The 11,899-nt window shown below is 47.9% G+C and overlaps 1 protein-coding gene across 1 annotated transcript in view; it reads right to left on the reverse strand.

Annotated features, from left to right (window-relative positions):
- Window positions 1-11,899, reverse strand: part of LOC310799432 (low-density lipoprotein receptor-related protein 1-like) — a gene marked incomplete at its 5' end in the record, with an annotated part of 176,046 nt that overhangs the window by 14,503 nt on the left and 149,644 nt on the right. The window contains 18 exons of the mRNA XM_083662014.1: window positions 187-309; window positions 536-668; window positions 757-863; window positions 2,882-2,998; window positions 4,412-4,537; window positions 5,146-5,268; window positions 5,413-5,532; window positions 5,631-5,747; window positions 7,101-7,194; window positions 7,528-7,676; window positions 7,787-7,975; window positions 8,124-8,329; window positions 8,478-8,665; window positions 8,895-9,014; window positions 9,126-9,211; window positions 9,811-9,994; window positions 10,743-10,930; window positions 11,757-11,897. Coding sequence (XP_083518140.1) covers window positions 187-309; window positions 536-668; window positions 757-863; window positions 2,882-2,998; window positions 4,412-4,537; window positions 5,146-5,268; window positions 5,413-5,532; window positions 5,631-5,747; window positions 7,101-7,194; window positions 7,528-7,676; window positions 7,787-7,975; window positions 8,124-8,329; window positions 8,478-8,665; window positions 8,895-9,014; window positions 9,126-9,211; window positions 9,811-9,994; window positions 10,743-10,930; window positions 11,757-11,897 — 2,511 coding nt within the window. The remainder of the gene's footprint in view (window positions 1-186; window positions 310-535; window positions 669-756; window positions 864-2,881; window positions 2,999-4,411; window positions 4,538-5,145; window positions 5,269-5,412; window positions 5,533-5,630; window positions 5,748-7,100; window positions 7,195-7,527; window positions 7,677-7,786; window positions 7,976-8,123; window positions 8,330-8,477; window positions 8,666-8,894; window positions 9,015-9,125; window positions 9,212-9,810; window positions 9,995-10,742; window positions 10,931-11,756; window positions 11,898-11,899) is intronic.

Raw genomic sequence — 11,899 nt, forward strand, 5'->3', positions numbered from 1 at the left:
TCAGATGGTCCTGCTATCATGCGAGAGTCAGAGGGTTCAGATGGTCCTGCTCTCATGTGAGAGTCAGAGGGTTCAGATGGTCCTGCTGTCATGTGAGAGTCAGAGGGTTCAGATGGTCCTGCTGTCATGTGAGAGTCAGAGGGTTCAGATGGTCCTGCTCTCATGTGAGAGCGGACTGAAACTCACCACACTCCTCTGGGTTCTCATCTGAGTTGTCCCCACAGTCGTCCTCCCCGTCACACTTCCAGCCCAGGGGTTTACAAAGGGTGTTGTTACACTGGAACTCATCCAGGGGGCAGTGTCTGCCCACTAATAGGGAGCGGAGAGAAAGCGAGAGAGGAAATAATCATGACAAGCACTTGGGATCAAATACTGCATGCATCCACGTCTTCAGCATCTTATGTTTGGATAAGCTTGTGGGAGCAAATAAGTGTGTGTGTGTGTGTGTGTGTGTGTGTGTGTGTGTGTGTGTGTGTGCGTGCGTGCGTGTGCGTGTGTGTGTGCACGTGTGTGTGTGTGCGTGTGCGTTTCTTACCGCCACTGTCACATTTCTCCTCATCACTGCTATCCATACAGTCAGCATCAGCATCACAGCGCCAGCGGATGGGGATGCAATGGCCGTTCTTGCACTGGAACTGGTCACTGTCGCACTTTACATCACAGCCATTCTGGACAGGGCATATTTGATTTAGCACCACTAGTAAAGACCATTTCCAAGGGGATACGTTGAAAAAGAAGAAAATGGTCAAGTGTTACCTCATCTGAGCCATCGGCACAATCATGGTCCCCATCGCACTTCCAGCGCCCAGCGATGCAGCGGCCATTTGTACAGGAAAACTCACTCTCTGAACACTGCCGGGGCACTGAGGACAGAGAGAAGACGTATGAGAAGGGACAGAGAGAATATCTAAGAACAGAGAGGAGAGGAGAGGAGAGAGGAGGAGAGGGGAGAAGAGAGGAGGGGAGGGGAGGAGGAGAGGAGAGAGGAGGGGAGGAGAGGAGGTGAAAGGAGGGGAGGAGAGGGGAGAGGAGATGAGAGGAGAGGGGAGAAGAGAGGAGGGGAGGGGAGGAGAGAGGAGAGGAGGTGAAAGGAGGGGAGGAGAGGGGAGAGGAGATGAGAGGAGAGGGGAGAGGAGAGGGGAGGGGAGGGGAGGAGGTGAAAGGAGGGGAGGAGAGGGGAGAGGAGATGAGAGGAGAGGAGGGGAGGGGAGGAGGAGGAGAAGAGAGGAGGGGAGGGGAGGAGGAGAGGAGAGAGGAGGGGAGGAGGTGAAAGGAGGGGAGGAGAGGGGAGAGGAGATGAGAGGAGAGGGGAGAGGAGAGGGGAGGGGAGAAGAGAGGAGGGGAGGGGAGGAGAGAGGAGAGGAGGTGAAAGGAGGGGAGGAGAGGGGAGAGGAGAGGAGGGGAGGGGAGGAGAGGAGGTGAAAGGAGGGGAGGAGAGGGGAGAGGAGATGAGAGGAGAGGGGAGAGGAGAGGGGAGGGGAGAGGAGAGGGGAGGGGAGGGGAGAGGAGATAGCAAAGACAGTAGAACAGTCCACAGGGTACTGTGTTACAATAAAGCCAGACATACACCAATAAAATAAGACTGGACATTCATATTGCAGGAGTGACAGGCGGGCTGCAGAGGTGGGGATGGTACAGCACATATTGCAGAGCAGCTAGAGGGATTAAAAAGGAGGACAGGGGTCACACAACAACATGAGCACCAACACAAGCTGGGGGAAGACTAAGGACTGGGTGGCTGGGGGCAGACTAAGGACTGGGTGGCTGGGGGAAGACTAAGGACTGGGTGGCTGGGAACAGACTAAGGACTGGGTGGCTGGGGGCAGACTAAGGACTGGGTGGCTGGGGAAGACTAAGGACTGGGTGGCTGGGAACAGACTAAGGACTGGGTGGCTGGGGGCAGACTAAGGACTGGGTGGCTGGGGGAAGACTAAGGACTGGGTGGCTGGGGGAAGACTAAGGACTGGGTGGCTGGGGGAAGACTAAGGACTGGGTGGCTGGGGGAAGACTAAGGACTGGGTGGCTGGGGGAAGACTAAGGACTGGGTGGCTGGGAACAGACTAAGGACTGGGTGGCTGGGGGAAGACTAAGGACTGGGTGGCTGGGAACAGACTAAGGACTGGGTGGCTGGGGGAAGACTAAGGACTGGGTGGCTGGGAACAGACTAAGGACTGGGTGGCTGGGGGAAGACTAAGGACTGGGTGGCTGGGAACAGACTAAGGACTGGGTGGCTGGGGGAAGACTAAGGACTGGGTGGCTGGGAACAGACTAAGGACTGGGTGGCTGGGGGAAGACTGAGGACTGGGTGGCTGGGAACAGACTAAGGACTGGGTGGCTGGGAACAGACTAAGGACTGGGTGGCTGGGGGAAGACTAAGGACTGGGTGGCTGGGAACAGACTAAGGACTGGGTGGCTGGGGGAAGACTGAGGACTGGGTGGCTGGGGTCGTGGACAGATGAGCTGAACGTGTGAAAACACCTACCTCTAGCTCTCGCCAACAGGCCAGTGTGAAATGCAGAATAGACATGAGATGATGTGAGATGTGCAAATGGCCACAGAACTAATCAGTGCAAAAGACATCAACGTCTCAAGCATGCGTGCACTTGAGTAAATACAGTATACCATGCTCTAACACACATAGACACTTGAGTAAATACAGTATACCATGCTATAACACACATAGACACTTGAGTAAATACAGTATACCATGCTATAACACACACGCTGTGACTGAAAGGTGACAGTTTGCTCATCACTACCATCTGTTGAGTCTAAACGCTCTGCTGAATCTCATACAATTTCACACATCTGTATCCTCCTGTGGACTATGAGACGTGAGTGTGGCTGTGTGAGAGAAAGGACAGTAGACTGAGGGACGTACCACACTTGTCCTCATCGGAGTTGTCCCCGCAGTCGTTGTCATAGTCACACTGCCAGCGGCCAGGCACACAGCGGTTGTTCTTACAGCGGAACTGGTACGGCTCGCACGTCCGCTCGTCTGAGGATCAGACAGACACAGTCCGCAGAAGTAAGGTCCTGTCTTTTTCTTCCAGCAAATATCTAGGGTCTCATTGCATGCATCTCTTCCATCATCCTTTTATAGCTGCGACCAGCAGCTCTATGAGTCACTCTGTTGGTCGGTTGGTTTGTCCACAAAAAGTTCAGCACCCTTTAACAGGCACAGTTTTGACCCTAAGAGGCTGACATTTGACATGAGGGTCAAGTGTGTGAAGGTGTGTGTTGTGTTCATGCTAATTGGCTGAAAGGGAGAGGGGAGGTATTTCAAAATGCAGGGTGACAGAGGCAGAGGAGGGCAGGTTGCCCCTGCCATGCTGCATTTTTGAAATGTGCATATGTGGTCGCCCCTATTGTGAATTTGTGCTAGTCTTCCTTTGCCACCCTCTCCTCACCACACTCCTCCTCTCCTCACCACACTCCTCCTCTCCTCACCACACTCCTCCTCTCCTCACCACACTCCTCCTCTCCTCACCTCCTCTCCTCTCCTCACCACACTCCTCCTCTCCTCACCACACTCCTCCTCTCCTCACCACACTCCTCCTCTCCTCACCACACTCCTCCTCTCCTCCTCACCACACTCCCCCTCCTCTCCTCACCACACTCCTCCTCCTCTCCTCACCACACTCCTCCTCTCCTCTCCTCACCACACTCCTCCTCTCCTCACCACACTCCTCCTCTCCTCACCACACTCCTCCTCTCCTCACCACACTCCTCCTCTCCTCACCTCCTCTCCTCTCCTCACCACACTCCTCCTCTCCTCACCACACTCCTCCTCTCCTCACCACACTCCTCCTCTCCTCACCACACTCCTCCTCTCCTCCTCACCACACTCCCCCTCCTCTCCTCACCACACTCCTCCTCCTCTCCTCACCACACTCCTCCTCTCCTCTCCTCACCACACTCCTCCTCTCCTCACCACACTCCTCCTCTCCTCACCACACTCCTCCTCCTCTCCTCACCACACTCCTCCTCTCCTCTCCTCACCACACTCCTCCTCTCCTCACCACACTCCTCCTCTCCTCACCACACTCCTCCTCCTCTCCTCACCACACTCCTCCTCTCCTCTCCTCACCACACTCCTCCTCTCCTCACCACACTCCTCCTCCTCTCCTCACCACACTCCTCCTCTCCTCTCCTCACCACACTCCTCTCCTCACCACACTCCTCTCCTCACCACACTCCTCCTCTCCTCACCACACTCCTCCTCTCCTCCTCACCACACTCCTCCTCTCCTCTCCTCACCACACTCCTCCTCTCCTCCTCACCACACTCCTCCTCTCCTTCTCACCACACTCCTCCTCTCCTCACCACACTCCTCCTCTCCTCACCACACTCCTCCTCTCCTCACCACACTCCTCCTCTTCTCCTCACCACACTCCTCCTCTCTCCTTACCACACTCCTCCTTGGGCTCGTCCGAGGCGTCGCCACAGTCATCCTCCCCGTCACACTTCCAGCGGGCCGGGATGCAGCGGCCCGAGTCCTTACAGCGGAACTCATCCACACCACACGTCATCTGGGCTGCACAGCAGAGAGAGATACAAACCATTAGACACAAACTCTTAATATGTTGTTAAAAAATTAAAATGGACAATTCCATTCTTTATAAACACACACCTGAGAGACCAATAACAGCTGAATATTAATGCGCTAAAGGGAAAATCTGCACTCATACTGGTTCTTATTTGCAATCAAGCTGTTCAGCTGCTGGTCAAGAACATCATTAGATAGCCATCATTAACATCTGAACGACATAGTGTAGGACTACCTAAGCACACCATGAACAAACTACTGCTGGCATCCACCCCACTGTCCTACAGTCTGCTCTTTTATACCCAACTTTGTGCTGGCTGCACAGTCATATATTTATACCTCTTTACACTTATAGAAACCCAGTGCAATATTCTCTAGATCTAATTATTTTTTATTTATTTTTTTATTGATGCCCATAGCTTCCCATTAGTATAATCACTCAGGTTCTAAAAGAGAAGCATGTGCATACATGTATGACTTATTGCTTATGTTGCCAGAGGAGGGAGAGATACATACATACTGTATATACAGTATGACTTATTACTTATGTTGCCAGAGGAGGGAGATATATATATGTAGCAAGCATGGGTCCTTACTGCAGTTGGCCGGCTCATCAGATCCATCCACACAGTCGTTGTCCCTGTCACACACCCACACCCGTGGGATACAGCGCTTGGTGATGGCACACTGGAACTGGTTGGGAGCACATGTCACTTCCGCTGCACAAGAGACACAACCATTCAAAACCCAACTGACACAGTACACAGTACACAGGTGGATACAGCCGTCTATTCACATCTTGTTGTATACTCATCTGAAAATGTAAAATAAAAAAAGTGATATATAAGTGATAATAAACTTACGACAGTCTTTCTCGTCCTCTCCCTCTCCACAGTTGTCCTGCCCATTGCAGCGGAAGATGCCTGGGATACAGCGACTGGGGTGGCTACACTTAAACTGACTGGGCAGACATACGTGGATATCTGGATACAGGAAGGCACAGCGTGGGCGAGAGAGGATATGAGTTAGTACTGTGTAAGTACAACAACAAAGACCGAAAGTACTATAAGCTTGTGTTTACCGCAGTTGGCCTCATCAGAGTTGTCCTGGCAGTCATTGTCTCCATCACAGATGTAGGCGGGGTTGGTGCAGATGCCGGTGCCACACTGGAACTGGCCTGGCCTGCACTTAAACTCAGCTGTGGTGAGCAAACACAACATGAGCAGCCAGCACACACTTCACAGTACAATGCAACAGTAATAACATGAGCAGCCAGCACACACTTCACAGTACAATGCAACAGTAATAACATGAGCAGCCAGCACACACTTCACAGTACAATGCAACAGTAATAACATGAGCAGCCAGCACACACTTCACAGTACAATGCAACAGTGATAACATGAGCAGCCAGCACACACTTCACAGTACCATGCAACAGTGATAACATGAGCAGCCAGCACACACTTCACAGTACCATGCAACAGTAATAACATGAGCAGCCAGCACACACTTCACAGTACAATGCAACAGTAATAACATGAGCAGCCAGCACACACTTCACAGTGCAATGCAACAGTAATAACATGAGCAGCCAGCACACACTTCACAGTGAAATGCAACAGTAATAACATGAGCAGCCAGCACACACTTCACAGTACAATGCAACAGTAATAACATGAGCAGCCAGCACACACTTCACAGTACAATGCAACAGTGATAACATGAGCAGCCAGCACACACTTCACACAGTACAATGCAACAGTAATAACATGAGCAGCCAGCACACACTTCACAGTACCATGCAACAGTAATAACATGAGCAGCCAGCACACACTTCACAGTGAAATGCAACAGTAATAACATGAGCAGCCAGCACACACTTCACAGTACAATGCAACAGTGATAACATGAGCAGCCAGCACACACTTCACAGTACAATGCAACAGTAATAACATGAGCAGCCAGCACACACTTCACAGTACAATGCAACAGTAATAACATGAGCAGCCAGCACACACTTCACAGTACAATGCAACAGTGATAACATGAGCAGCCAGCACACACTTCACACAGTACAATGCAACAGTAATAACATGAGCAGCCAGCACACACTTCACAGTACAATGCAACAGTAATAACATGAGCAGCCAGCACACACTTCACACAGTACAATGCAACAGTAATAACATGAGCAGCCAGCACACACTTCACAGTACAATGCAACAGTAATAACATGAGCAGCCAGCACACACTTCACAGTACAATGCAACAGTAATAACATGAGCAGCCAGCACACACTTCACAGTACAATGCAACAGTAATAACATGAGCAGCCAGCACACACTTCACACAGTACAATGCAACAGTAATAACATGAGCAGCCAGCACACACTTCACAGTACAATGCAACAGTAATAACATGAGCAGCCAGCACACACTTCACAGTACAATGCAACAGTAATAACATGAGCAGCCAGCACACACTTCACAGTGCAATGCAACAGTAATAAAGTGTGACGTTTATAGTCAGGCGTCACCCATCACTCACGGCAATCTGCAGGCTCGTCCGACCGGTCCCCGCAGTCATCTTCAGTATCACACTTCCACCAAAATGGAATGCACTTGTCATTTTTGCAGACAAACTGAAAAGAGGGGAAAAAAAGTGAGTGTATGTATTATTAGTATATATATATATATATATATATATATATATATATATATATATATATATATATATATATATATATATATATGTATATGATTGATTGACTTTTATTAAATGTGTCAAGCCCTCATGGGCTTATATATATATATATATATATATATATATATATATATATATATATATATATATATATATATATATATATATATATATATATATATATATATATATATATTTTTTTTTTTTACCAACATATTAAAGGCAGGCAAAGGCAAAACGTATACATATCACAAGCCTGGGGGAAGCTCACCTGACTTGCAGTGCAGTTGGACATGCATTGTTTGCCATCAGCTGCCAGGTAGAAGTTGGTGGGACAGGCACACTTGTAGCCTCCTCCAGGTGAGAGCAGACACAAATTACTGCAGCCTCCATTGTCGGTCTGGCATGGGTGGTCGGCCACTGAGGGAGAAGGAAAAGGTACGCGGGCAGAAGAGAGGTCAGAGGTCAGAAAGGTACCAGGGCACAGATGGAGATATACAGGTGGCAGTGAGTGACGGTCTGCTCTGTACCCTCAGGCTGGCGGTAAGGGTGGTAAATGTGGATGTCCATGGGTCTGTGCAGCGTGCTGATCAGCATGGTCTTGTTGACGCCCATGGTCTTATGAGCTCTGTTGATGGACTTGGTCTCCCAGTCAGTCCAGTAGATGTACTCCTCAAACAGAGTCATAGCAAAGATATGGGGGATGTCCTGAGTCAGAACTACAGGGGCGGAGATACAAAGACAAAATGAATCACAAACAATAACATGGTCAATAAAAGGAGACAAGTTCATCAGTGTGTGTGAACGTGTGCATATGTGTTTTTTGTTTTGTTTATACAAGTACAAAAAATTGGACGCGTGTGTTACCTGTGTGTCTGTTGGTTCCGTCCAGACTAGCAAACTCGATGTAGTCCTCCCGGGCATCGGCCCAGTAGATGCGGTCATTAATGAAGTCCAGTGTCAGGCCATTGGGCCAGGTGATCTTGTCTTCCACAATGACACTCCTGTTGGTGCCGTCCATACCAATCCTCCCTATGTGGGGGGTGTCACCCCAGTCTGACCAGTACAGGTACCTGTGAGGGTCATGCTGCATTAGATGTATTATTCATAACAAATCCCATGTCAAAGTAGAAAAACAATGTGGAGACAAAGTCATAAGAGCACATTTTGCATTTGCAATCAGTCTCTTTTAAGCGCCGTGTCGTACGACAGCGCTCTTACCCGTAGCGCACATCCACAGCCACAGCACGTGGCTCCCTCAGGCCTTGGTTGACCAGGACTGTCCGGTACGCCCCGTTCAGCTTGGACACCTCGATAGTGTCGCGTCCCTTATCACACCAGTACAGGTTTCCTCCCACCCAGTCCACAGCCAGACCATCTGGGTTGCTGAGCGACGTGCGGTGAAGGACCTAGCAAACACCAATGCAGTACATACTCAATCTGCTCCTCACGATAACGCCTTTTCTAATTCTATTGTTTCCCCCAGGTTTTACATTGCATACACTGGGCACATAAACCGTGAATGATGCTAGCAATTGCATAAATCATGTTAAATGCAAGTGCTATGTTGAAAAGGAAAGGTCAAGCAGGTATCATCGACACACTCGTCCTCTTCCCCGTCATCCTGTCCACACTGACCTGGACGTCGCTGCCGTTGATGTGCATGCGTCGGATCATGCTGCCCTGCGTGGTCACGTCTGTCCAGTAAATCATATCCTGCCGATAGTCAAAGTCCAGAGCCACCGCGTTGTTCAAGCCCTGTCAAAGCAGCAGCAGCAGCAGCATCAGCACCAAACTCCCACAGGACCAGTGGTTTGCAGGAGTACAGCCAGTTGAACAGGACGCGCCGTGTCTCATTATGAGTCTCACCTGTTTGATCAGTGTGTAGTTGGTGCCGTCCAAGTTGAGCTTCCTTAGGTAGTAGCGGTTGGCAAAGATGAGGAAGGGCTCCTCCTCTGGAAGAAGGGAGACTTTATGTATAAGCAGGTTTAAATTAAACACACACCTGAAATAGGACCATATGAAATCTGTTTAATTCCCCCCCCACCAAATTCTGCTTTATATATAATATACTTCTAATTATATATAATATAATAATACTAACTAATTTCTGCCCAATTATGGAAAATTCTGCAATATTCCATGTTTTAGAGTTGATTTAATTTTTATTATATGATTCTGTCCGTTTTTCTGCATTGCGGAAATCATATGGCCCTACTGAAAGCAGGACCGCCTCATTTTTTGTCGTGTTTCTTACCTGAGGTAGACTTGCAGATGGTTCAGTCATTTGTGGTGTTTCTTACCTGAGGTAGACTTGCAGATGGCGTTTCTTACCTGAGGTAGACTTGCAGATGGTCTTACCTGAGGTAGACTTGCAGATGGTTCAGTCATTTGTGGCGTTTCTTACCTGAGGTAGACTTGCAGATGGCGTTTCTTACCTGAGGTAGACTTGCAGATGGTCTTACCTGAGGTAGACTTGCAGATGGCGTTTCTTACCTGAGGTAGACTTGCAGATGGTCTTACCTGAGGTAGACTTGCAGATGGCATTTCTTACCTGAGGTAGACTTGCAGATGGTTGGGTTCTCGGGGCTGAGCTGGAAGCCCTCCACACACAGACAGTGGAAGCTGCCGTGCGTGTTGATGCAGCGCTGTGTACAGGGATAGGTGGTCCTGCACTCATCTATGTCGATGCACGTCTTCCCATCATCCTTCAGACGGAAGCCAGGGTGGCATCTACACTGTATTGAGGCAAGGCACACAGTGAGCACAGCAACAGTGTATGCTGCTGACTTGGGCTGTGCAATAACATCCATACCGCAATATATTGTAATATTTATTTTTTGCAATCGATATTTCAGAAAAATATTGTGATAAATCGCTGTTTTTTTTTTACAGCTGTGTGTTCAGTGACACAATAAGAATACTTATACACTTTATTTATTTACTATTTCAGTGTGTTTAGTGACATAGTGTGCAACTGTGCAAATACCGTTCTAATAAATTGGAATGAAAATTTCAAATTAAATAGTTTTGACTCAATTTGTCCACTGAGTTATCAATATAATGTGATGTACATATTATTACACTACCTGGGTGGTACACAGCAACTTTTCAGCTCTATTTTTAAAATTTCCATAAATTATGTAGAGTATTTCAATAACGCAATAAAGTATGTATCGTATCACAATGCATGGTAATACAATCGTATCGTGACCCATGGATCGTGATACGTATCGTATCGTGACCCATGTATCGTGATACGTATCGTATCGTGATACGTATCATATCGTGACCCGCGTATCGTGATACGTATCGTATCGTGACCCGCGTATCGTGATACAGTACGTATCGTATCGTGACCCATGTATTATTGATACGTCTCGTATCTCGTGAGGTCCTTGCCAATACCCAGCCCGAGTGCTGACCTTCTGTCTTAAACACTCATCTTTGGACAAGTCAAGTCACCTTTCCGAGTCGTTTATTTACCTTGAAGCCGATTTTCAGATCTTCACAGAGCTGGGAGCAGCCACTCAGTTTGCTGTTCAGGCACTCGTTAACGAAGCAGTTCAGCTCGTCAGAGCCGTCGCCGCAGTCGTCGTTAAGGTCACAAAGCAGCGTCTCTGCCACACACTTTCCATTATTGCAGGCGTACGCCGTGTCGTTGCATTTCTTCTCTGTCGGGTGACAGAGAGTGAGAAACAGAAAGGAGATGGACAATATCAACCAATGAGACTGCTGTTATTTCATACCCTCAAACAACATCTTCACTGGAGACTAGGGGTGTCATGATATTTCGTCGCACGATATATCGCGATATCGAAACGTCACGATATGCGTATCGTCAGAAAAAAATGATATCGTAAAAAACAACAAAAAAAAAAAACATTTTTTTTGCTCCTGAATAATAATAGAACAAATTTAGCAGAATCAACACGCATGAGTGAGGGGGTAGACTACTACTGGCATGGCAAAACAGCTCAAGGGGTACATAAGATTAGATAAGTTTAGGGACCATTGAGCATGAGTTATTTAAGAAATAGATTGTATACTTTATTTTTCTTTCACCATGCAACAAACATTTAGTTTGTGACAGTGTGACACATTCTATTGCAAGAGAAGTATTATCTTCCATGTTGTTTTCTAGTTATTATAATAACAATTTCCAAAAACAGCATTTGTTTTGTATTTTGTGTATTTCAAATGAAAGACTATTTTTCCAGTATTTTCCCATGGCTCCCTTGAAAAGAGGTTTCGATTTCAACGGGACTCACATGGTTAAATAAATGATAAATAAATACATAAAAATTATTTACTTTTGTTAAAAAAAATATTGTTAAAATATCGTATCGTATAGTTATCGTGAACTCAATATTGTGTATCGTATCGTATCATGAAATTAGTGTATCGTGACACCCCTACTGGAGACTGACAGTGTGGTCCAGTTATGAAAAAGCAAATCACAAGTATTGTTGATTGCCGGAGGGGCTGTGAGCGTCTCACCGTGGCCAGTGCAGCGTGGGTTCTTGGGGGCTTCGTCTGAGTGGTCATGGCAGTCAAAGTCTCCATCACATTCCCACGAGCTCTGGGCGATGCAGCGGCCATTGGCACAGCGGAACTGGTTGGGGCCGCATGTCGGATACTCT

The sequence above is a fragment of the Poromitra crassiceps genome (assembly GCF_964638095.1).
Source record: "Poromitra crassiceps genome assembly, chromosome: 27".
NCBI classification, from domain to species: domain Eukaryota; kingdom Metazoa; phylum Chordata; class Actinopteri; order Beryciformes; family Melamphaidae; genus Poromitra; species Poromitra crassiceps.